The 26993-nt window shown below is 39.6% G+C and overlaps 1 protein-coding gene across 2 annotated transcripts; it reads left to right on the forward strand.

Annotated features, from left to right (window-relative positions):
* The first annotated feature begins 330 nt into the window (after nt 1–330).
* LOC133663376 (gastrula zinc finger protein XlCGF57.1-like) lies at nt 331–26993 on the forward strand. 2 transcript variants are annotated; one of them, XM_062067800.1, is made up of 4 exons: nt 331–439; nt 534–609; nt 20647–23250; nt 26537–26993. In XM_062067800.1, the coding sequence occupies exon 3, from the start codon at nt 20697–20699 to the stop codon at nt 22029–22031; it is 1335 nt and encodes a 444-aa protein (XP_061923784.1). In that variant the 5' UTR covers nt 331–439; nt 534–609; nt 20647–20696; the 3' UTR covers nt 22032–23250; nt 26537–26993. The 2 variants fall into 2 exon arrangements, with proteins under 2 accessions (XP_061923784.1, XP_061923786.1); XM_062067802.1 differs by having other exon boundaries at nt 340–439; nt 534–572.

Raw genomic sequence — 26993 nt, forward strand, 5'->3', positions numbered from 1 at the left:
ACAACGGAATTCATTTTTCAGAGGTTGAAAGATTATTCCCATTTCATATATTCGCTCTCAAGTTTAATGGAATATGCTCTTGTGGTTATATGTACGTACATACAACAAAATCTCACTGTGAGATTTTTTTTTTCTTCCAAAAAATACATTGTTATTTACGCTGTAAACAAAGTAAACTGCATGAAAATGTGAAGAAATGAGAAAGTCATAATTTATTTTCAATATACAGCACATTGTACTGTAAAGTGGCCCCTGCAAAGATGGCCGACACGTAGGCACGTCGCATACTTTAACTGCGCCTGCGCGGTAACGTGTCTTTTTGTATGACATCTATGGTCTACGTCACCTCCTGTCGTCACGTCTTGCTATTGCTATTTCCGTGTTGCTGTGCTAATCATATCGATCGATGAGGAAAGGTGTAATCTGTTCCAGTCACTGGGTAAGAGACAACATAGTTATTGAATATATGTTTACGCATTCCAGATTATATTTGGCTATCGACAATTGCTATATGTGTTGTGTTTAAATTGTAGAACAACGTCCGTGCTGAACATTTCCACCGAGCTGGCGAGGTGAGACGCCATACAACTCACATACATTGACTCGACGGTGAGTGAAAATACTTATCAACAGCTGATATTTATCTTTATTTGGTGTTATTAATTGCGTGTATTTTATATTGTGGTGGCAAAGGCGATTATCTCTTCCAGCCTTATTGTTACTGATACAAGGAGTGACGTCATACGGCAATCTTGACCATAGCACGAGGACCTTGTGATAATATTTTATCTAAATGAATGTGGTATTTACTCTGTGCGATTTGCAACAATATTGCGTTTTTGAAAATGGTTATTAAAGCGTTGCACGTTGTGTAGCATGTAAGCCGCACAGTCAAGAACTGGGTTCAAATCTCTGTTTATATTACTGTATGATTGATTGATTGAAACTTTTATTAGTAGATTGCACAGTGAAGTACATTGCATAGTATGCAAATTGTCTGACTATGCAAGGAATGTAGATCTTACCATTAAAAGCAGATACGAGTTTAAAAAAAAAATCTAACTTTGCAATTGAATTGATCTTTATACGTTATTATAAAATGATTTGTCGAGTGATCTCAAGGGATTATTCGTCGGTCGCGTTCTCAGACATGTCGAACTATCTAGTGCTCCAGACGTCATTCTGCACGTCAAAACGGATGAAAACTTGGAAAAGCACGGAGGCCTACAACTTCTTTGTGTACGGCTCCCAGATAAATAATGCATTGTTTTTGCTCGGGTAAGGTTGCATTTCATGATTTACCTTTTCGTCTTGCAAGGACGTGTCCTCGTAAACAAACTGCTAGCAGCACTCGATAGCATGTAGCTATAGATCTCAATGTTTATGTGCTGAAAGCTTCATTTATGATTGCAGCCTTTGGTAAAAGCTTTAAGTATCAGTGGAGTGGAAAACAAGTTGACTTTATATGTTTAATTGTGTTTCATTGTGTCCAATAAACAAAGTCTAGTCAACTGGTGGCCCGCGGTCCACATCCGGCCTGCTAAAGCTTTTCATTTGGCCCACCGACCATCACCCAAAAAGGCTTGATGGAACCATTAAAACTAGGGTTGATCATGTAGGAAGTACTCCTGCCACCCACAGGGGGCAACAGTGAGGCATATGTGTCACAGTGAAGCAGCATTGGGTTAAAGGCCTACTGAAACCCACTACTACCGACCACGCAGTCTGATAGTTTATATATCAATGATGAAATCTTAACATTGCAACACATGCCAATACGGCCGGGTTAACTTATAAAGTGCAATTTTAAATTTCCCGCGAAACTTCCGGTTGAAAACGTCTATGTATGTTGACGTATGCGCGTGACGTCAATCGTTGAAACGAAAGTATTCGGACACCATTGTATCCAATACAAAAAGCTCTGTTTTCATCGCAAAATTCCACAGTATTCTGGACATCTGTGTTGGTGAATCTTTTGCAATTTGTTTAATGAACAATGAAGACTGCAAAGAAGAAAGCTGTAGGTGGGATCGGTGTATTAGCGGCTGGCTGCAGCAACACAACCAGGAGGACTTTGACTTGGATAGCAGACGCGCTATCCGACGCTAGCCGCCGACCGCATCGATGATCAGGTGAAGTCCTTCGTCGCTCCATCGATCGCCGGAACACAGGTGAGCACGGGTGTTGATGAGCAGATGAGGGCTGGCTGGCGTAGGTGGATAGCTAATGTTTTTAGCATAGCTCTGTGAGGTCCCGTAGCTAAGTTAGCTTCAATGGCGTCGTTAGCAACAGCATTGTTAAGCTTCGCCAGGCTGGAAAGCATTAACCGTGTAGTTACAGGTCCATGGTTTAATAGTATTGTTGATTTTCTGTCTATCCTTCCAGTCCGGGGTTGATTTCTTTTGTTTCTATCTGCAGTTAAGCCCGATGCTATCACGTTAGCTCCGTAGCTAAAGTGCTTTGCCGATGTATTGTCGTGGAGATAAAAGTCACTGTGAATGTCCATTTTGCGTTCTCGACTCTCATTTTCAAGAGGATATAGTATTCGAGGTGGTTTAAAATACAAATCCATGATCCACAATAGAAAAAGGAGAAAGTGTGGAATCCAATGAGCCCTTTTACCTAAGTTACGGTCAGAGCGAAAAAAGATACGTCCTGCACTGCACTCTAGTCCTTCACTCTCACGTTCCTCATCCACAAATCTTTCATCCTCGCTCAAATTAATGGGGTAATCGTCGCTTTGTCGGTCCGAGTCGCTCTCGCTGCTGGTGTAAACAATGGGGAAATGTGAGGAGCCTTTCAACCTGCGACGTCACGCTACTTCCGGTACAGGCAAGGCTTTTTTTTATCAGCGACCAAAAGTTCCGAACTTTATCGTCGATGTTCTCTACTAAATCCTTTCAGCAAAAATATGGCAATATCGCGAAATGATCATGTAAGACACATACAATTGATCTGCTATCCCCGTTTAAATGAAAACATTTCATTTCAGTAGGCCTTTAAGTAGAAGACTACTCATTCAACCCTGAAAAAATAATAATAATAAAAAATTGACTTTTAACGACAACTAGACAAAGTATGAATGTTCTATCCCAAGCAAGTGCCTGAGTCATTGTTTTCTGGTGGACCTTTTAAACGATGGATATATTGTTCCAGACAAGCAGCAACAATGGAAGAAATCCCAGCATGCAAGCTTCATTACGAAACTTGGTCAAACATTTTAGGTAGATACAATTTGTACATAGACTAGACTTGCCAAAAAAGTTCCATTACTACCGTGAGCCTCTGCAGCCGCAGCCTAGCAGGGCTCCGCCACTCAGTGGTCTAGTGGTTAGAGTGTCCGCCCTGAGATCGGTAGGTTGTGAGTTCAAACCCCGGCCGAGTCATACCAAAGACTATAAAAATGGGACCCATTACCTCCCTGCTTGGCACTCAGCATCAAGGGTTGGAATTGGGGGTTAAATCACCAAAAATGATTCCCGGGCGCGGCACCGCTGCTGCCCACTGCTCCCCTCACCTCCCAGGGGGTGATCAAGGGGATGGGTCAAATGCAGAGGACACATTTCACCACACCTAGTGTGTGTGTGACAATCATTGGTACTTTAACTTAACTTTAAATATATGTATTTGTTTTGTATTGAAATTGCTGACTTTGTGATGTCTTTTGTATTCGTAGTTGTGTTGTTTTTTTGTCTGAGAGTCACGATCAAACCTCGTTAATATATGTAGTGCTAAATTTGACTATTAGAGGGCGACGGCGCTAATAGTGATAAGTCACATACAATGTTTTGTGTGTGAATGATCACTAAAAACAGGTGCAGACAAAGGAGAAGGCAGGAAAACACTAAAACACAACAGTAAACATTTGTAGTTTATTGTGTGACTATATTAACACTAGACCTTCTAATTTTTTATATGTGTAAACTGTTAAGGTCTTGGTCAAGGGGGGGTGACCCCAGGATGCAGAGACGGGATACAAGGTGGAATTACAAAAATGAAAACATTTAATTAGACAAAAAGGGATAACTACGGGCGATGTGGCAGAAGCGCACACCATGTAACCTGGACAAAATAGGTTCCTCAGAGGTCGGCAGGAGAAAAGGCCAGGGCACACTGAGCAGGGCAAGAGTTCAACAAAAGAATCCCTTTTACCTCAGGGGGGCTAGGAAATAAACACAGAAGAGGTTAGGGAATTCAGTACTAAGTAGCGACAACGTACCAGGTCTGGTGAGGTGAAGCAGGCACATGCACGAGAGGAGTTCAGGATACAATAACCGGCAAGGCCCAGCTGTCAGTGACAAGCCTAAATACTGGCAAACTAATTGCGAGCAGGTGTGCCTCAAGGTCCGCCCCTCGCCGAGGATGAATCACTAAAAACAGGTGCAGACAAAGGAGAAGGCAGGAAAACACTAAAACAACAGTAAACATTTGTAGTTTATTGTGTGACTATATTAACACTAGACCTTCTATTTTATTCATGTAAAATACACAATGGACATTATTTGTGTAAAATACACAATGGAGGTTATACTTTTGTTATGTTTAATTTATGTTTACATTTTCAGTCTTACAAACCTAAATGAAGAAGTGTAAAGAAATAAAACTAAGAAAGGGAAATAATTTAAAATAAGGAACATCAACCCTCACCAAAAACTGGACCTTCTGTTTTCTTCTTACTGTTAACTAGCTGTACACGTTGGAAACCAGTAGCGAGGGCAGAATAATGAATGTGTTTACTTTGCAATTAGGTAAACGCAGTCTCAAAGAAATATAACCTGCGGAGATACTTTTTGTCGAAACATCCACATTTCGATGTCCGGCCCCTTAGCCGTTGGGCTCTTGAAACTGCTGCCCTCTTCATTATGTAGTTGAATAGCCCTGCATTAAACCATATTCAATTGTATTTACAATCCGTGTGTGAAAATACTGTCTAAACATCACAAAATGCCACAAATTCAGTCAACCATTTTGAATATTCTGCTCCGAACGTCTTCACTAATTTCCGTAGATTGACTACACTGGAGTACACTACTGCACTCTGATCATAGAATTTAGATCAGTCATACTTGAAATATGCACAAATTGAAGACATATGTGCTGTCTATCATTCACAATCCCTATATAAGACATGAACATATGTTTTTGTTTTTTTTAATGCATTCTAAGTCGTAAATAAATACATAAATAGTCTCATCTGCCAACAAAACCCTCAAAATAACCATTCAAAACCCGCCAGCAATACTCTATATACGGTACATACAATACATACATACATACAATACCTGAATATTTACCAAATTTTAGCAGACAAACTATTTTAGCGGCACAATGATACAAACAGCTCAGTAGCCCTCTGCTGCTTTACTGTGAGCTGCATCATCTCGTCTCTGCTTGTCAAAGTTATTCTAGATTATAAATCATGCCTTTCATCTGGATATTAGGAGGATCTTGAAGTTGTTCATCTGTGACATTCAATTTATATCCAGAAATGGAGACAAACACATACAACCGAAGACAGTGTCTGAGGGACACTCAGTCTCAGTCTCAGGGAGACTTTTCCTTGCTGTCCCTTGGTGTGCATCATGATTAATTCTTCATATAAACGGGAAAATATGGACATCCTATCAGTCGTCATCGAAGTAAGAGCAGACATTGTGCAGCAAGCTATCGTTTTATTATGTTTGTAGTTTGTATTTCTTGTTTAGCACTTAGCAATACTGCTACATGATGCTTAGTGTTTCACTAAAGCTGGATTTGTTCAGCAGAACATCTAAAACTTGTAGCTCATCTTCCTTATATTCAGGCTCAACAAAAGTTTCTGGTTCATAATTTTTCCCAAAGTTATCTAAAGTCTGCATCATTCGCATTGTTGTTGGTGGGGAAGGGATCTGCGGTTCCTACCTCTATGTCACGCGAGCATGTGACTGGTTTCCTCATTATCTCTCAAAATGGCTCGGGAATCTCTGTGAAATTGATATTATTTTGATGATAGCTATTTACTTGCAAACTTTCTAAGTCTTTCGGTGTCATACATCAGATACTGTATATATGATAATAGCTTCAATATAGAAGCAACTTGTTTTTCCACTCTACTGGTATTTCAACTTTAAGGTTTTGCTCACATTTTCCTCCTTTTTATTTAGACTCGCCCAGTTTCTTTACAAAACACTAATAGCAAAAATGTGTTTTAACCACAAGATAACATTTCAAATAATATCAAGATAAGACTTAAATGGGAAATGCATCCATCCATCCATTTCTACCGCGGTTGAGATAGGCTGCAGCCTATCTCAACTGCATTCGGACGGAAGTCGGGGTACACTCTGGACAAAACAGATAGACAGACAACATTCACGCTCAGATTTACATAGAAAATACTAAACATTAATAGTATATTAAGCAAACCTTTAACAAAATAAATACTGCACACTTGTGCATTCTTCGACTCTCTTCTACTGGAGACCTATATTTGAGAGCCACTTTTTTTGTCCTCAATTCACAAAATCTTGGCATATTGCGCCCTTCTTGATTATCTCTTAAAGAACTCTGAAGAAACGTTTATCTTTTTTGCGATTTGAGAAGTTACATCAGCCTGAAACAACGCAAGCATTGGGCCTTTTTTTTTCAGAAAACAAAATGCTGCCCAGAACAGATGCTTGCTTAAAGGCCTACTGAAATGATTTTTTTTTATTTAAACGGGGATAGCAGATCCATCCTATGTGTCATACTTGATCATTTCGCGATATTGCCATATTTTTGCTGAAAGGATTTAGTAGAGAACAACGACGATAAAGATCGCAACTTTTGGTATCTGATTAAAAAAAAGCCTTGCCCCTACCGGAAGTAGCGTGACGTAGTCAATTGAAAGGCTCCTCACATTTTCCTATTGTTTTCAACGCAGCTAGAGCGATTCGGACCGAGAAAGCGACGATTACCCCATTAATTTGAGCGAGTATGAAAGATTTGTGGATGAGGAACGTTCGAGTGAAGTACTAGAATGCAGTGCAAGACATATCTTTTTTCGCTCTGACCGTAACTTAGGTACAAGGGTTCATTGGACACCACACTTTCTCCTTTTTCTATTGTGGATCACGGATTTGTATTGTAAACCACCTCAGATACTATATCCTCTTGAAAATGAGAGTCGAGACCGCGAAATGGACATTCACAGTGACTTTTATCTCCACGACAATACATCGACGAAACACTTTAGCTACGGAGCTAATGTGATAGCATCGTGCTTAACTGCATATAGAAACAAAATAAATAAATCCCTGACTGGAAGGATAGACAGAAGATCAACAATACTATTAAACCAGGGACATGTAAATACACGGTTAATGCTTTCCAGCCTGGCGAAGGCTAACAATGCTGTTGCTAACGACGCCATTGAAGCTAATTTAGCAACCGATTAATCTACTAATTGTTTAGATTAGACGTGGGCAAAATACGGCACACAAACCGAATATGGTCCGTTAAACTTTTCAATATAAAATAATCCGTTCACAAATTATTTTTTAAAAACCTTTAACATCAAAACTATGAATGTGCAGTGCCATTTGCGTGTCAGGGACAGACTCTGAAACAGATTTGTACAACAAAGTTCTGCAGAAAAGTGATATTATTTCAGATTGTCTGTGTTCTTTACCCTTTGCGTTCATATTATTCTGTGTTTGTTGCATTTTGCTTGATTGGTGTCAATCAGGGATGTGGTCTGGGAAGTAAAAGATGAGTGACATTCGTATGTTCTTAATATTCAGTGTTTTAACGTTCATAGGTAATATTGTAAATCCCATTTTTTTTATCATGATGTACTTTGTGGATGTCGCATTCAGTAATATTAATTTTTTTCTTTTAGGTTTGTCTGTTCTTTTTAGCATTCTATCAGACATTATTGTGTGTTTTTGTACTAGTGTGCCTAAAAAAGGGACCAAAGAAAAACAATTTTCCATACTTACCTGATACCACCATAAAATACAAATAAAAACTGAATCCATGTACTTTTAAATTCACTGCTTTATTGAAGTGTTTCAAAAGGCCCTTATCCACCGCAGGAATTTTTTCAGGAACTTTCCCACTTACTGGTAAATAAAGTTCCTCCTGTATTTCCAACAAAAACTACCAAGATATATTTAGTTCTTCAGGAACCTTTCGGAGTTCCTCTTAGGTGGCACTTTTTGAAGCTACCCTCAAACTTTGTGGGGGCGAGCTCTGCTGTCGAACGCTGATTAGTTGAACACCGTTGGCGGCATTCCTAAAACTTATTTTTCAAACACATGACTGCCATTGCGGAGACTTGTTCATTTCTTATTTCTCGTGTATTTCTATTACAACAACCTTAGCAAAGAGAAAGAAGAGCGAGAGGAGCTTTCGACTTGCAGCAACTTTTGTGAGGCATCTTTGTGCTGAAGAACACTGATCAAAGGAACTATCTTGAAGTGTTTTTGGTCAGCCGTAGTCTCTAAACTCTATCTATGCAGTTTAATGTTGTTTATTATTTTTACAAACTTAATTTTGATACGAGAAGCTACAGGAAGTGGATGGACTTTTATTAAACGTATTTACCGGACTTGAAGCAATGACCACTGCTGCTTACTACACCGATTTTGTTGGATAAATGTGAAATAAAGGAGGCAGTACACGAATGTAACAACGGTAAATGACATAAATTATTAACTATTTACTTCATTACATCTTGTAAAAGTTCCATTTGTGTAGTTATTAGCCTCAACCCGAGCAAACAGAATGCTAATGCTAACAAGCTAACGCTAAAGCCGATGTGTTTGTGTTGTTGGTGTGAGATAAACACAGACATTTATTATGTATATATTGTTATTTACAGCTGAAATGGATCACATGGAACCGCCTGACCCGCATTAATTAATCATTAATTGAACATTGCGGACAAAAGTCTATTTTTTTAGGAACAATTTGGTAAAGTTAATTTTTTTAAATCATATCGTTTTTATTATTTTTATTATTGCTTTGTATTTCATTGACTTACTTTTTAGTAATAGAACTACGACCTAATATTGTCTGTTTATTGACATGGTATCAGTGTAGAAATCTACTAAACCACCCCTTCATAAGTCACCAGCCTGATTTGTATAAACTACCCTGAACTGTGAAATGCGCTGGAAACACAAACCACACACCTATAGTTAAAAAAACTAAAGGTTCCAGGAACCAAAAGTTCTGGAAAATGGCCTATTGTTTAAGCTAAAAATACAAATTATTGTCATTTCACTTGCATTAGTTTGCGCTACGTGGGTGCTAATATTTGGCATCAAGCCAAGCAGCTGTGCGCGCGTCTACGTATCTATATGTGCACAACATGGGAGCTAGTTAACTACGTTACAATTAAACTTATTGTGTAGGTCTGTATTATTGTTATTTAAATGTTGCGAGTGGCAACGTATAATGTGAGATCCCTAATTGGAGACGACAGATTAACGGAACTTGAAGATGAATGAGATGGTATAGAATTGGATATCACAGGTCTCAGTGAAGTGAAGCGACAAGGAGAACAATTAATTGAACTAAGCAGCGGGCATCAATTCTATCACATAGAAATGGGAAACAGAAGCCTAGCAGGTGTTGGTTTCATCATTAATAAGAAATGGACAAAGTATATACCGTATTTTCCGCACCATAAGCCGCACCTAAAAACCACAATTTTTCTCAAAAGCAGACAGTGCGGCTAATAACCCGGTGCGCCTTATATATGGATTAATATTCGTATTTATTTTCATAAAGTTTAGGTCTCGCAACTACGGTAAACAGCCGCCATCTTTTTTCCCCGTAAAAGAGGAAGCGCTTCTTCTTCTACGGTAAGCAACCGCCCCCATAGAAGAGGAAGCGCTTCTTCTTCTACTGTAAGCAACCGCCAAGGTGAGCACCCGCCCCCGTAGAAGAAGAAGCGCGCGGATATTACCTTTCATTTCATTTGTGTGTTTCTGTAAAGACAACAAAATGTCTCCTACTAAGAGACACGCGTACAAGGTTCCACTGACTTTTGATATTCATGTGAACCGCACTGTGGATACAACGGGAACACGTACGGTGAATATTCGCACCACAGGGAATGAGAAGTCGTCCTACTGTGGTTCTAGCTTGCCATGCTAACGGCCAGAAACTTCCACCCACGGTGATATTCAAAAGGAAGACCTTGCCAAAAGAGAACTTTCCAGCCGGCGTCATCATAAAAGCTATCTTGAAGGGATGGATGTATGAAGAAAAGATGAGCGAGTGGTTGATAGACGTTTACGCGAAGAGACCGGGTGACTTTTTTCACGCAGCGCCGTTCCTGTTGATCTACGACTGCATGCGCGTCCACATCATCGATGGTGTCAAAAAACAAGTGAAGCACACCGAAGAAGAATAATTAGAGGGATTTGTGGATGAGTAATAACTTCAGAAAGTGAGCTTTAAATGTTTATTTTGTGTGTTGTGTGACACTAACGTATGAGCAACGTTGAGTTATTGATGTTGCTATTGCTCTGCACTATTTTGAGTGTTACTATTTTTGTGATTGCACATTTGTACATTACATTTTGGGAGTGAACAGAGTTGTTATAACGCTGGTTTGTAATATATTATTAAAGTTTGACTGACCTATCTGACTGTTTTGTTGACATTACCTTTAGCGTAGCGTAGGTGCGGCTAATAGCACGGGGCGGCTAATAGGTAAACAAAGTTTTGAAATATTCCGTTCATTAAACGTGCGGCTAATAACACGGGGCGCCTTATGGTGCGGAAAATACGGTACCGTAATTTCCGGACTATAAGCCGCACCTGACTATAAGCCGCACCAGCTACATTTAGGGGAAAATACAGATTGCTCCATATATAAGCCGCACCCGACTATAAGCCGCAGGGTTTTGATGTGTAATTACCGTAGTATATAGGGGTTCCTGCTACCACGGAGGGGATTGTCGGGACAGAGATGACTGTTTGGGAACGCAAAGCGTCCCATTTATTAACAATAAATCTTTCAATCATTCAATCAAACTTTCACATCTTTGACATGGCGAACAGCATTCGTGCAGTGTACAAATAATACAACGGTGTAAAGTAATACAAAGTGCTCACCTGTACGTTATCAAAATAACCAGCCTACTGGTATATGAAAAGTCAGTCTTTAATCATTGTGTCATCATCTTCCTCCTGCGTACTAAAACCACCGAAATCCTCTTCGTCGGTGTCGGAGAAGAACAGGCCGTAAATAAGCCGCACCCTTGTATAAGCCGCAGGGACCAGAACGAGGGGGAAAAGTAGCGGCTTATAGTCCGGAAATTACGGTAACAGAATTTAAAGGAATAAATGAAAGAATGGCCCAAATAACCATAAAACTGAACAGTAAATACAGCATTAAGGTCATTCAGGTGTATGCTCCAACATCAGCGCATGATGATGAAGAGGTTGACAAATTGTATGAGGAAGTGGAACAGGCCCTCAAATCATCAAAAACTCACTTGAACCTAGTAATAGGGGATTTCAATGCTAAAGTAGGAATCAAGCAAGACGGGGAGGAAGAAGTGACGGGAAACTTTGGATCAGGTCTCAGAAATGACAGAGGTGAAATGCTCATCGATTTTGCTTCCAGAAACAAACTCAAAATTATGAACGCCTTCTTCAAGAAGAAAATATCCAGAAGATGGACTTGGAGAAGCCCGGACGGTAAAACCAAGAATGAAATTGACTTTATCTTGACTAACAAGCCAAAGATAATTAGATGTTACCATATTCAACAAAGTAAACACTGGCAGTGACCACCTTATGGTTATGTGCAAAGTGAAGGTAGATACAAGACTCGAAAGAATGAAATTAATAGCAAAATACAGAAAGCCCGATATGATCAATTTGGAAGCAGAAAGCATGAATTTCAACCAGAACTACAAAACCGCTTTCAAGGACTGGAAGTAGAAGATACCTCCGACCTTGACGAATGGAATGACAAATTCATTGACATAGTACATGAGAGCTCTATAAAAACAGCAGGGAAAGAAAAGAAAAAGCAAGAGTCCAAACTCTCAGATAGCACAAAGTGGCTAATGGAGAAAAAGAGGAATATGAAGAGAGATGGAATTGGATTCCAGAATGTTGAATATACAGAAACATGCAAGACAATACGAAAGAAACTCTGACAAGACATAAGAAATTACAACACCCTTAAAATTCAAGAGACAATAGAAGTTTGAAGAAAACAAGGCAGAAACTTGCAAGTGGAAAGCAGAAAATAACATAATTACTTGATAAACAGGGGACAGAAATCACAGATCAAGACATGATTTTGATGAGGATTGAAGAATTTTATGAAGAACTCTATCAAAGCAGTCAGTCAGTGGACCTTCAATTATCCATGGACTCAGAAGAAATTCCAGACATCACATATTAGGAGGTGCAGCATGCAGTCAAAAACATGAAACGAGGGAAAGCACCAGGACCAGATAATATTTTAATTGACACAATTAAAGAGGGGGAGGATGTCATTGCTAAGGAGCTGGCAAAGCTATACACAGCTTGCTTACATAAGGGGAAAGTGCCAGAGAAGTGGAAAGAAGCTAACATGATCATCCTTTTCAAGAAAGGGGACAAGAGGGACCTCAAGAACTACAGACCTATTACCCTTCTTTCAAACATATACAAGTTGTTTACAAGAATCCTGACAAATCGAATGGAAAATACACTTAATAGCCACCAACCCAGAGAACAAGCAGGGTTTAGGAGTGGTTTTTCTACAATGGACCATATTCATACATTGAATCAGATCAAAGAAAAATGCCAAGAATACAACAAACCACTTTGTATGGCCTTCATAGACTATGAAAGGGCATTTGATTCGGTGGAAACACAATCGGTTCTAAAAGCTCTGCAAGATCAAGGAATTCATCATAAGTACATTAACTTACTCAAGGACATCTACACAAACTGCACTACCACAGTTACGATGCACAAACCAAGCGTGAAAATCCACATAAAGAAGGGTGTCCGACAAGGCGATACAATTTTGCCTAAACTGTTTACAGCTTGTTTGGAAGGCAAATTTCGCTCTCTGGAGTGGGAGGATAAAGGAGTTGATATCAACGGAGACAAATTTAATCATCTGAGGTTTGCAGATGACATTGTTGTCTTGGGAGAGCAAATCAGTGAAGTGGAAGATATGCTTAAAGACCTTGCAAATGCCAGCAAATGTTGTGGATTGAAAATGAATATGAAGAAAACAAAAGTTATGGCAAATTCCATGGTACCTCATGGACCTGTGACTGTTAATGGAAATTAAATAGATATATTAATTAACTTCATCAATGTGTGGCAGAGATTTAGCCTGAAAGAAAAGAGTCAAGAACAGGAGATAGGGAGGAGAATCAGATTGGGCTGGTGCCAATATGGAAAACTGAGCAACATCATGAGAGGAGAAATACCGTTAAGCCTAAAAAGAAAGGTCTTTAATCAATGCGTGTTACCAACCATGACATATGGAGCTGAAACCTGGGCATTGTCAAATAAAATGGAAAAGAAAATAGCAGCAGCACAACACAACATGGAAAGAAATATGCTCGGAATCACATATAAAGACAGAAAAACAAATGAATGGGTGAGAAAACAAACGCAAGTCCAAGACATTATGAGAACTATCAAATTAAGTAAGTGGAAGTGGGCTGGACATATCAGTAGGAGAACAGATAATAGATGTCCCTGTCCCCAAGAAAGCACGGATCACAGGACTAAATGACTACAGGCCGGTCGCGCTGACGTCTGTGGTCATGAAGTCCTTTGAGCGCTTGGTCCTGCCCCACCTCAAGGACATCACCGCCCCCCTCCTGGACCCACTGCAGTTAGCCTACAGAGCCAACAGGAGAGAGGTGACGTCCTGGTGCAGCCTCAATAACCTGGAGCTGAACGCCCAGAAAACAGTGGAGATGATCATGGACTTCAGGAAAGTCACAGCCCCACCATCCCCCCTCACCCTGATTGACTCTCCCACCCCCGTCCCCATTGTGGACTCCTTCCGTTTCTTGGGCACCACCATCACCCAGGACCTCAAGTGGGAGCTGACCATCAGCTCCCTCATCAAGAAGGCCCAGCAGAGGATGTACTTCCTGCGGCAGCTGAGGAAACTTAAGGTGCCGACCGAGATGCTGGTGCAGTTTTACTCAGCCATCATAGAGTCCATCCTGACCTCCTCCATCACAGTGTGGTTCCCCGGCGCCACAGTCCAGGATAAGAATAGGCTGCAACGCATCATACGTGCTGCGGAGAAGGTGATTGGCTGCAAGCTCCCATCCCTCCAGGACTCGTTCTCCTCCAGGACCAGGAGGCGTGTGGGTCGGATCACAGCTGACTCTTCTCACCCTGGACACACACTATTCTCCCCTCTCCCCTCAGGCAGGAGACTACGCTCCATCCAGACCCACACCTCCCGCCACCTGAACAGTTTTTTCCCCTCGGCCATCAGGCAAATGAACAAGAACTCCTAACAGCAGCTCCTTGAATTCCTTGAATCCCTTCTAAGTCTATCTGATAGCTCAGTCACAGCTCTTTTTATTACCAAATATGTGTTATATGTGTTTTATGTTGCACGATTGCACCAAGAAAAATTCCTAGTTTGTGAACCCGTTCTCAAACAATGGCAATAAAAACTATTCTGATTCTGATTCTGATTCTGATGGACTTCCCAAATGACATCATGGAGACCCATGGATGGGAGCAGAAATAGAGGAAGACAAAGAGTGAGATGGCGAGATGAAATAGACAAATATTGGGGAACAGTGCAGTGGCAGGGAGCAGCTAGGATGTTCACTATGGCAGAAACATGCTGAGGCTTTCGTCCAGCAGTGGACTGACAACGGCTGATGATGAAATGTTTACATAAGTTTGAAGCGCAGGTGGTCAGTGTTTTAAAGCACTGCTTGCACCGTAACGCTTCTGTGTTTAAAGCGTCACCTTGATTGATGGTTTTGAAGCCCAAATACCTCCATATAGCACTTCACGCACCCTCTTTATTAACCAGAATTGCCTTTATTTGCCAGTTTTCCTTTCCTCGCTGTTTCTTGCTTGTGTGCACACTGAGTGTGTGCGCGCTGACACACTCCACATGCTCCTCAGCTCAGCAACGTCACTGCAGCACGGCAGCATGCGGATGAAAAGAAACAGCCGGTATTTTGAACAAATTACATATTGTTATGAACATGTCTGTTACTACATTATATATAGACTTGCAGTATGTTAATAAAACGTTGCTGGGGGTTTTTGAAGGCTACAACAGTGACTCCCATTAGCTGCATCTTTCAAGCGTTTTTATCATCTTTAGAAATAAATAAAAAAATAAAAGTACATGTGCTTTTGTCTCTCATAATCAGGGGTCCCCAAACTTTTTAACTCGGGGGCCGCATTGGGTTAAAAAAATTTGGCCGGGGGCTGGGCTGTAAATATATATATATATATATATATATATATATATATATATATATATATATATATATATATATATATATATATATATATATATATATATATATATATATATATATATATACATTGTCTTTATATTCCAACGAGTTAATCCGTTTTGTCATTTAACATCAATTAACATTAATGTTCATCAACATTTAACATTGTCACGTTATCGATGGGAAAATTCATTTTTAGACTATATGATTTGCCTGAGCGGCTAGGAGACACTGAGAGTAACAAGCGGTAGAAAATGGATTAGAAAGGAAAGATAAAAAATAATAATAATAATTTTAAAAAATTACTTGGGACTTCCCATGGGCCGGATTTTGGATGCGGGGGGCCGGATGCGGCCCGCGGGTCGTAGTTTGAAGACCCCTGCTCATAATGATTGTGAATGATAGGCAACATTTTTTTTAAAAGTGCAGTTCCCCTTTAAGATAAAGGACCATGTGCGGTCAAAATAAATTGGGTGTAAAGGCCTACTGAAATGAAATTTTCTTATTTAAACGGGGATAGCATGTCCATTCTATGAGTCATACTTGATCATTTCGTGATATTGCCATATTTTTGCTGAAAGGATTTAGTAGAGAACATCGACGATAAAGTTCGCAACTTTTGGTCGCTGATAAAAAAGCCTTGCCTGTACCGGAAGTAGCATGACGTCACAGGTTGTGGAGCGCCTCACATCTGCACATTGTTTACAATCATTCCCACCAGCAGCGAGACCGATTCGGACAGAGAAAGCGACGATTACCCCATTAATTTGAGCAAGGATGAAAGATTTGTGGATGAGGAAAGTGAGAGTGAAGGATTAGAGTGCAGTGCAGGACGTCAGGATGTATCTTTTTTCGCTCTGACCGTAACTTAGGTACAAGGGCTCATTGGATTCCACACTTTCTCCTTTTTCTATTGTGGATCACAGATTTGTATTTTAAACCACCTCGGATACTATATCCAGGGGCGCCGCTAGGGATTTTGGGCCCCATGAAAATAATCTTTACAGGGCCGCCAACACAGCGGCAACATTTTTTGATGCTATTTTACATATAATTATGCATTTTAAAGGTATTTTTGACTATCATTACCATATTTTTGAAAGAAGAACAGCATCACAGTTGACATGTACAGTAGGGGAAGAACTGAGCACTCTGAATACAATGGAATTCATTTTGAGTCATTTATTTGCTGCACCACTGATTCTTAAATTGGAAATAAACTCTTCCATGACATTATTGAATAAGAACAGCTTGATAAATGTTTGACTGGATTGATTATTTAACTAATATAGCAGTAAAATGTAAAAACCCAGAGTTTTCTTGAGCTAACATGGTGAGAAAAGTGAGCTAGGTTATTACCACAGACAGGGACAAAGTTAATATGCATAACTTTCCACCACAACTAACAAACCCACCTTTTTTTTTGAAATATTGGGTGACATATTGTCGACCCTTCAACTCCTTCTCCTCTCTTATTTTCTTTTCCTTTCTTTTTTGGCTGCCTGATTTTTGAGGCATACTGATGTCTCCTCTGCTTTGCCCGCTGTGGCGCTGTCTGTGACAAATCGCCGGTGCTCTACCTGCAGCTGATCCAGTCGGACTGAACCATTTTACGTAAATAGAGGGGGGGAAGGGAGGCCCTGCAGGTGTTGATGCTTCCAAAACAAATAAAGGTATTGTTACCAGGACATGGAAAATAAAACATGTGTGATTATATGTTAGTTAATAACTTAGTGTCATTATGTTTTCTGTATTATAATTTCATCATCATTAGGGGCCTCTCTGGGCCCCCCTCCATCATGGGCCCCTAGAATCCGTCTCCTTTACCCCCCCTTTTCGGCGCCCCTGACTATATCCTCTTGAAAATGAGAGTCGAGAACGCGAAATGGACATTCACAGTGACTTTTATCTCCACGACAATACATCGGCGAAACACTTTAGCTACGGAGCTAACGTGATAGCATCGTGCTTAAATGCAGATAGAAACAGAAGAAATAAGCCCCTGACTGGAAGGATAGGCAGAAGATCAACAATACTACTATTACTTCTACTATCAGGAGACACCGAACCAAACCCTGGACCTGTAACCACACGGTTAATGGTGTCCCGCCTGGCGAAGCCTAGCAATGCTGTTGCTAACGACGCCATTGAAGCTAACTTAGCTACGGGACTTCGACAGAGCTATGCTAAAAACGATAGCTCTCCACCTACGCCAGCCCTCATCTGCTCATCACCACCCGTGCTCACCTGCGTTCCAGCAATCGACGGCGCGACGGAGGACTTCACCACGATCATCTGTGCGGTCGGCGGCTAGCGTCGGATAGCGCGTCTGCTATCCAACTCAAAGTCCTCCTGGTTGTGTTGCTGTAGCCAGCCGCTAATACACCGATCCCACCTACAGCTTTCTTCTTTGCAGTCTCCATTGTTCATTAAACAAATTGCAAAAGATTCACCAACACAGATGTCCAGAATACTGTGGAATTTTGCGATGAAAACAGACTACTTCAGCTGGCCACCGTGCTGTTCCAAAATGTCTGCTACACTCCGTGACGTCATGTGCAAACGTCATCATACCGAGACGTTTTCAGCCGGATATTTCCCGGGAAATTTAAAATTGCACTTTATAAGTTAACCCGGCCGTATTGGCATGTGTTGCAATGTTAAGATTTCATCATTGATATATAAACTATCAGACTGCGTGGTCGGTAGTAGTGGGTTTCAGTAGGCGTTTAATCTGCAACTGTGGGTCGTTTTTTTTATAGGGTGCCATTTGGACTTCATAACTTGTAAAAAATAAATAGTTGATTTACCAATATTTTTATGTTCTATTGTATACATGACATATGTAACTTGCTGAAAAACATATTGGTCGAACTCAGGCACCTAAATCATAGTATATTTAGCTATATTAATGAGAGGTGACACACGGGATATGTCCACTCTGTTAAGGACATATGCATAACAGCATACATGTGTTTTCAGTGCATGATTGCCTGTATAATGACTTTCCTATACTTCTGCTGTGAATTGGTGAGAGAACATGCTGAATTTACCACTGAAATCGTAACACTTCACACTGAAAAGCATTAACACTGTACTTTTAACACCAATGTATTTGCTGTATATGATATTTTGCAACAGCAGTGATGATTAACCAAGAATTATGAAAGAAACTGCTGTTGAATGCATAATAGCACTACATATACATTGTGATAAGTCAACATTACTATATACATGTCCACTCTGTTAGGTTGATGTCCACCGTGTTAGTTGAATGAGGCTAACATGGTGGACACTAACACGGTGGACATTTTGAGCTAAAGTTAGCCTTCAGCCTGCCTGTGTTAACATAACAGCTAGCATGGACTTGAATAATTGATAAGAAATCAATAATTTCACACAAACATGTTTTGAAAAATTTCAATTTGATTGATCTCCTTATTATTTAGGCCTAACAGAGTGGACACGTTATGTTCAACCACATTAAATTCACTTCATAAAAACATCAACATCAGATAGTAAGAGAGCTAAAAAACCACACAGCTTACCAGAGTTGAGTTTCCCGCCACTGGTGTGATGTTACCTGATGAGAATGATGTCACTGACAAATGTGGTTGTTTTCTTAAAGGGACAGTAACGCAACTTAACAGAGTGGACAGCGACCACAGGGACAGACATAGAACCTTATTTTTTTGTAATTCTTTTTACGATTTTGATAATATACACCATATGACTAAAGAGAGCTTGTCTATGATAATTATATCATAACAAAAAAAAATTAAAAATATATGTTTTTATTTGTTATTTTCTAGATTAAAGTTGAATAAACAGCACCAGGGACATGGCAAAATCGCATAATAGAACTTTAACAAAAGCTTTAAAAAATATATATTCTAATGTTTGAAGCCCATATCACTGTATTTATGATAGACAACAATTTACCATACACAAAGAAACTAATGGAATGAGCAATTGTAAATATTTTGAGAAAATATGACATGATTTATACTGGGGACGCAAAAGGCACCATATAAAAAAAATGACCCCTATACATGAGTAATGAGATCATTTGTTAACTCGTTAAATTTGACAGCCCTAACTATTACTAGGGTTGTCAAATCTGTGTCATTATATATCCTATTTTACCACAGGTGATCTCTTATTGTTGCCATATATTTTGAGCAAAAATAACAACTACAGAACACAAAGTACTCAAAAAAAGAAAGAGAAGAAAGTCAATGTATTACCAACCGACTAAGGCAAATAAATAGGAGTTTTTTGTTGCACGTGACATCCTGTCCTGTTGAAGACTCCGCACCGGCTCAAACACTTGGTGGGCAAACAAGCTGCCAAGAACTCAGAGTGGACTCAGCTGGATTGCCTGAATGTAATGTTACAAAGTGTTGTTCAGACCAGCTGCGTACACATCTGTTCATTATACTGTTCCCCTTGTGTGTGCAAATCAGGAAGTAGCATCAAAGTTATTTATTTGGCGACACTGACAAATCCAGTATAAATCAGAGTGAAACTAATGAAAACAAACAAATACACACAGATAAATGACTGCATAGTAGTAAAATTCTTATATACAAGTGAAATACAAAGGTAAATCAATTGGAAGCTTCTCAAAGGTACAAAACATGAAGCAATCGTGATGGAAATAAACATTTACAAACTTCACAATTTTACATAAGGTAGCACAACAGAAAATGAAGTATATATGTCTTTACTTTCACAAACAAATACTTACAGACAATGCTTTTGAAGGGGCAAAAGCACAAAGCTTACAAGAAGTTGAAAAATGCCGCTTTCAGCAGACATCTGACTGAAAAACTGATTTCAACTTGGCTACCAGGCTCTTCGATGTCAATTTCTAGGATGACCGCTTAGCTCTTTGATGTCACAGTGCATGTAAAAAAAGAATACACAAATTGTACCTTTGGAAAATAAAGGGCAGAACATTAACAATCCCTAAGCGGTTGTCATTTTAACAGGAGTTTGACGGGGAACTTTTATTCTGTGGGATAGTACAGAAGTACAATTACTCCCCTTGTCACCCCATAGAGTGAACGTCAACGTGGTGATTTGTGAAATCCTCTTTGACATTGACAGAATGTATGCTGGTGCAGGACAATGTCTCATGTAACTAAACAAAACGTTCTAAAGTATGTCTTTGTCTTCTTGTGTCCTGCAGACGTCAGTGAAGAACATCTTCCTCCTGAGCAGCAGGAGTGGACCTCCAACATGAAGCAGGAGGAGCTACAGCTCCCTCAGATTAAAGAGGAAGAAGAGGAGCCACAGAACCCCTACTTTGAAGAGGTGGAGCCACAGTCCCCCCATATTAAAGAAGAAGAGGATGAACCATCGCCCCCCCATACCAAAAAGGAAGAGGAGGAACACAGCATCAGTCAGGAGGGAGAGCATATTGAAAGGTTGCGGGAGTTCCGGGTGATTGGTGACATTGTGAAGAGTGAGGGTGATGAGATCAAAGTTGAAAGTGTGAAGAGAGAGGTGGAGCCTTCAAGCAGCAGCTCAACTCGACACATAACAGAAGCTCATGGAGACCACTGTGGAGGATCACAAGCAGATAACCTCTTAATTCCACTTTCAGAGAGTGAGGACACAACATCACACTCTTCTGACACTGATGATGAAGACTATCAAGCTGGTATGACACGTGACACTGACAACACACATTTGAAATGCTCTCATTGTGACAAAACTTATAAATACCATAGCCTACTGAAAACACACATGAGAATACACACTGGAGAGAAACCATACAAGTGCTCAGTTTGTGGTAAAAGTTTTCCCCAGAAGGCAAGTTTGACCAAACACATGAAAATACACACTGGAGAGAAACCTTTTTCATGTTCAAGTTGCAATGAAAGCTTTTGTGACAGAACAAATCTTGGAAGGCACATGAGAATACACACTGGTGAAAGACCATTCATATGCACTGTGTGTGGTAAAGGTTTCACTCATCAAGGAAATTTGACACAACACACAAGAATCCACACTAGAGAGAAACAGTTTACCTGTTCAGTGTGTGGTATAGGTTTTGTACAACAATCCCATCTGAAAAAACACATGGTAATACACACCGGAGAGAAACCATTCATATGCTCAGTTTGCGGTAGAAGTTTTGCTCAGAAAGGATCTTTAACAAAACACATGAGAATACACACTGGAGAGAAACCTTTTTTATGTTCCAGCTGCAACAAAAGCTTTTCTGACAGATCAAGTTTTGTAAGACACACAATAACACACTCTGGCGAGAAACCCTTCATGTGCTCAATTTGTGGTAAAAGATTCTATTACAAAGGAAATTTGACAACACATTTTAAAATACACACTATAGAGAAACGGCGTGTAAAACCTTTGAGAACGCACTCTGGTGACAGACCATTTGTGTGCTCAGTTTGTGGTAAAAGTTTCACTCAGAAAGGAAATTTGAAAACACACACTAAAATACACATTCAAGAGAAAATGCTCACCTGTTCTCTGTGTGGTGAAGGTTTTGAACAAAAAGTAGAATTTAAAAAACACATGAGAACACACAGTGAGAGAACGTGTTGAGTTGCAGTGTGTGTTAAAGATTCTCTGATACGTGCCAGGGTAAAAGTCAGTAGTGTGCTGAGGTATATTCCAGAAAGCAGGTTAAGTAAAACCTCTGAGATTAGGGAAATGTAGGGTTTTTTATTCAAAAAAAGAGAGGTTAGTCAATGTCAGTTACCATGGTAACAAACTCTACCTAACCTGTTCACTGGCAGGTTTCCTTGAACAAACCCTGTTTTTTATGGTTCCTCCCTCCTGATCAGAAATAGTTCAAACAAATAATTACTGACAGTTTATGCAGGTAGAGGATTTTCAGGCCATGGCTAGTAATATATACTATCGTTGTATATTGACATGGTATCAGTGTAGAAATCTACTAAACCACTCCTTCATAAGTCACCAGCCTGATTTGTATAAACTACCCTGAACTGTGAAATGCGGTGGAAACACAAACCACACACCTATAGTTAAAAAAAGTAAAGGTTCCAGGAACCGAAAGTTCTGGAAAATGGCCTATTGTTCAAGCTAAAACATAAATTATTGTCATTTCACTTGCATTAGTTTGCGCTACGTGGGTGCTAATATTTGGCATCAAGCCAAGCAGCTGTGCGCGCGTCTACGTATCTTTATGTGCACAACATAGGAGCTAGTTAACTACGTTACAATTAAACTTATTGTGTAGGTCTGTATTATTGTTATTTAAAGGCCTACTGAAAGCCACTACTACCGACCACGCAGTCTGATAGTTTATATATCAATGATGAAATCTTAACATTGCAACACATGCCAATACGGCCGGGTTAACTTATAAAGTGACATTTTAAAATTCCTGGGAAATATCCGGCTGAAACATCGCGGTATGATGACGTATGCGCGTGACGAAGTCCGAGTAACGGAAGTTATGGTACCCCGTAGAATCCTATACAAAAAGCTCTGTTTTCATTTCATAATTCCACAGTATTCTGAACATCTTTTGCAATTTTTTTAATGAACAATGAAGGCTGCAAAAAAGACAGTTGTAGGTGGGATCAGTGTATTAGCAGCGGACTACAGCAACACAACCAGGAGGACTTTGTTGGAGCGCTAGCCGCGCTAGCTGCGCTAGCCGCGCTAGCCGCGCTAGCTGCGCCAGCCGCGCCAGCCGCGCTAGCCGCCGACTTCACCTTGACTTCCTACGTCTCTGGGCCGCCAAACGCATCGGGTGAAGTCCTTCGTCCTTCTGCCGATCGCTGGAACGCAGGTGAGCACGGGTGTTGATGAGCAAATGAGGGCTGGCTGGCGTAGGTGGAGAGCTAATGTTTTTAGCATAGCTCTGTGCAGTCTGGTTGCTAAGTTAGCTTCAATGGTGTCATTAGCACAGCATTGTTAACCTTCGCCAGCCTGGAAAGCATTAACCGTGTATTTACATGTCCACGGTTTAATAGTATTGTTGATTTTCTATCTATACTTCCAGTCAGGGGTTTATTTCTTTTGTTTCTATATGCAGTTAAAGCAAGATGCTATCACGTTAGCTCGTAGCTAAAGCATTTCGCCGATGTATTGTCGTGCAGATAAAAGGCACTGAATGTCCATTTCGCGTTCTCGACTCTCATTTTCAAGAGGATATAGTATCCGAGGTGGTTTAAAATACAAATCTGTGATCTACAATAGAAAAAGGAGAGTGTGGAATCCAATGAGCCAGCTTGTACCTAAGTTACGGTCAGAGCGAAAAAAGATACGTCCATCGCTGCCTCTCAAGTCATTCACTGTAACGTTCCTCATCTACGAATCTTTCATCGTCGCTCAAATTAATGGGGTAATCATCACTTTCTCAGTCCGAATCTCTCGCTCCATTGTAAACAATGGGGAATTGTGAGGAATCCTAGCTCCTGTGACGTCACGCTACTTCCGGTACAGGCAAGGCTTTTTTTTATCAGCGAGCAAAAGTTGCGAACTTTATCGTCGATTTTCTCTACTAAATCCTTTCAGCAAAAATATGGCAATATCGCGAAATGATCAAGTATGACACATAGAATGGATCTGCTATTCCCGTTTAAATTAAAAAAAATCATTTCAGTAGGCCTTTAAATGTTTACATAAGTTTGAAGCGCAGGTGATCAGTGTTTTAAAGCACTGCTTGCACCGTAACGCTTCTGTGTTTAAAGCGTCACCTTGATAGATGGTTTTGAAGCCCAAATACCTCCATATTGCACTTCACGCACCCTCTTTATTAACCAGTATTGCCTTTATTTGCCAGTTTTCCTTTCCTCGCTGTTTCTTGCTTGTGTGCACACTGAGTGTGTGCGCGCTGACACACTCCACATGCTCCTCGGCTCAGCAACGTCACTGCAGCACGGCAGCATGCGGATGAAAAAAAACAGCCGGTATTTTGAACAAATTACGTATTGTTATGAACGTATCTGTTACTACATTATATATAGACTTGCAGTGTGTTAATAAAACGTTGCTGGGGGGTTTTGAAGGCTACAACAGTGACTCCCATTAGCTGCATCTTTCAAGCGTTTTTATCATCTTTAGAAGTTAAAAAAAATACATGTGCTTTTGTCTCTCATAATCAGGGGTCCCCAAACTTTTTGACTCGGGCGCCGCATTGGGTTAAAAAAATGTGGCCAAACCTGTTCACTGGCAGGTTTCCTTGAACAAACCCTGTTTTTTATGGTTCCTCCCTCCGGATCAGAAATAGTTCAAACAAATAATTACTGACAGTTTATGCAGGTAGAGGATTTTCAGGCCATGGCTAGTTATATATACTATCGTTGTATACAAATATCTGATTAGCCAATTTTAAAAAAATACTGGATTTTAGGTACTTAAAAAAAATATTGGATTTGTTTGAATTGGAATAAAAACATTTAATGAAGGGAAGTCTAATAATTAGGTGTTTTCATTATTATTTAAAAAATAACTAAAGCCCAGGCCCATTACAGTTCGTACCATGATCCGGATGAGCGTGAGGTTTAGGGGGAAAGTGTAACAGAGGCCTGTCATATGTATGATTGTAAACCTCACTCCCTGACGATCTCAAGACCAGGGCTAGCTATCGGTTTGATAGCTTAAGCTTTTAGCTTGGTAGCTAACACGCTCGTCTCTCATGTCCCAGGTTTGAGTACCGGGCGGAACAAAAAAAGCAGGGATTGTACCAGGAGACTATTACTTCAATTAAACAAATTGAACTGGTAAGAAAATAAAGAAAAGAAAATAAACTTGATAATGATGAAAAAACTTGATAATGATGAAAAAACGATATATTTTAACCACGATATTTAATGTGTCTTATAATTGCATTCTGATAGTATACTTGTTGGGTATTTCGTTATTGTAAATATAACTACAATATGAGCTAGATCACTTACCATAAAAAAAAACCTGGAAAAAGTATATTTTAGTACAAAACATTTATTGGTCTAACAGGTTGGTTAAAAAAGTAAACAGTCAATGATATTTACTTTACATTTTCCTTGACTTTACACATCAAATATAATTTAAATAAATCAGAGATATTGTTTTCAGCTTCTTTCATGTGCGTTATGGGTGGAGTTACACCTAAATTAAAATATTTTATTTCATGTCATTTCTCCACTTCTTTTTACCTGTTGGCCAATAAGAACATATGATTTAACATTTAAAAAATAAACTAAGGCTTTTCAAAGGTATGCATTTGCTCTGGCAGTATTCATTTCTCACTTCAGTCCAATATTATTTTACTGTATTATTTGTCTTACTCACCATAAACACACAATAACAGAAGCTCACTTTCAGCTGGGTAAACAAAGACAAACTTTTATGCCCACAGTTGCTTTGAATAATCATAGAATCATCGCTGCGTTAATCATGACTTTAATGGTGGACTTAAAGGGAAACAACACTTTTTTTTTTTTTAAATTGCCCATTTTTCACAATCCTTATGAGAGACAAGAACACATATGTATTTTTAATTATTTTGCATTCTAATTTATAATATAAATTGACTCGTTCTAGGTGGCTAGCAATGTTACTAATGGTAGCAATTCATTCTGCCTCTAAATCTGTCTAAAATATATCCAAAAACTGCCAACAATACTTCATTTTCGTTCCGGAACCTGCATAATGACCAACCTGTAACGACATTGTTATTGTAAGAGCAAACACTTGGGTGACTCTCATTAGCTGCACAATGTTTCATTTATTTGCTTTTGTCATTCCATTGTTTAATTGCACATACAAATACACAAAATGTTGTTTGTACGTACAAAAAAAAGAAATTCTGTTGATACATATAATTGTACGTGTTCTTTTTTTCTTTTCTCCTTGTGACTTGTCTTAAAGAGCCGTTTTTGTTATAAAGTGTCATGTAAATACTCAAAAAATATTTGTTAGAATAATTGTTTCTAAGTTATCTCAAAAACTTTGTGTTACATTGAGTGCCCGGTGAAAAGCAAAAGGTGTCTTTGAAACCTACCAAGAAGAAGGCTTGTAAAACTCCACTGTGTAAGGGGGGAAGCAACATGAAGGTATTTATGTTTTCTTTCATGTATTGTAATCAACAGAAATATATTGTTTTAACCCAAGGACTACAAAGCAGAGAGATGGCAGGATCTGCCCAAGTTCTAGACGACCTCTCTTTGAACCTCCTTTTTCAACTGTACAGTATTACGAACCTTTTTTTGAACTGTATTACTAACCTCTTTTTGAACTCTTTTACGACCTTTTCTGTGAACTGTTTACGACCTTTTCTTTTGAACTGTTGTAATCAAAGGCGGTGTCTGTTTACGGCCTCGTTCCTGAGAAGCGGCTGTTGTCATGTGGTCAGAGAAAGTCCAAATAAAGCGGGAGGCGTACAATCTTTTGGCAGAGCGTAATGACACTGTGCAAGCGTACAGATGTCCAAGCATCTCTCCTCAAATTGAGCCAAATTGAATTCTGTCTCTGTTTAATTCTTTGCTTCTTGTCTTGTTTAATAGATGTCATCAGTGTTTGAGCTTGACAATATTCATAAACTTTTTC

This window comes from Entelurus aequoreus, linkage group LG13, assembly GCF_033978785.1.
Source record: "Entelurus aequoreus isolate RoL-2023_Sb linkage group LG13, RoL_Eaeq_v1.1, whole genome shotgun sequence".
Lineage (NCBI taxonomy): Eukaryota > Metazoa > Chordata > Actinopteri > Syngnathiformes > Syngnathidae > Entelurus > Entelurus aequoreus.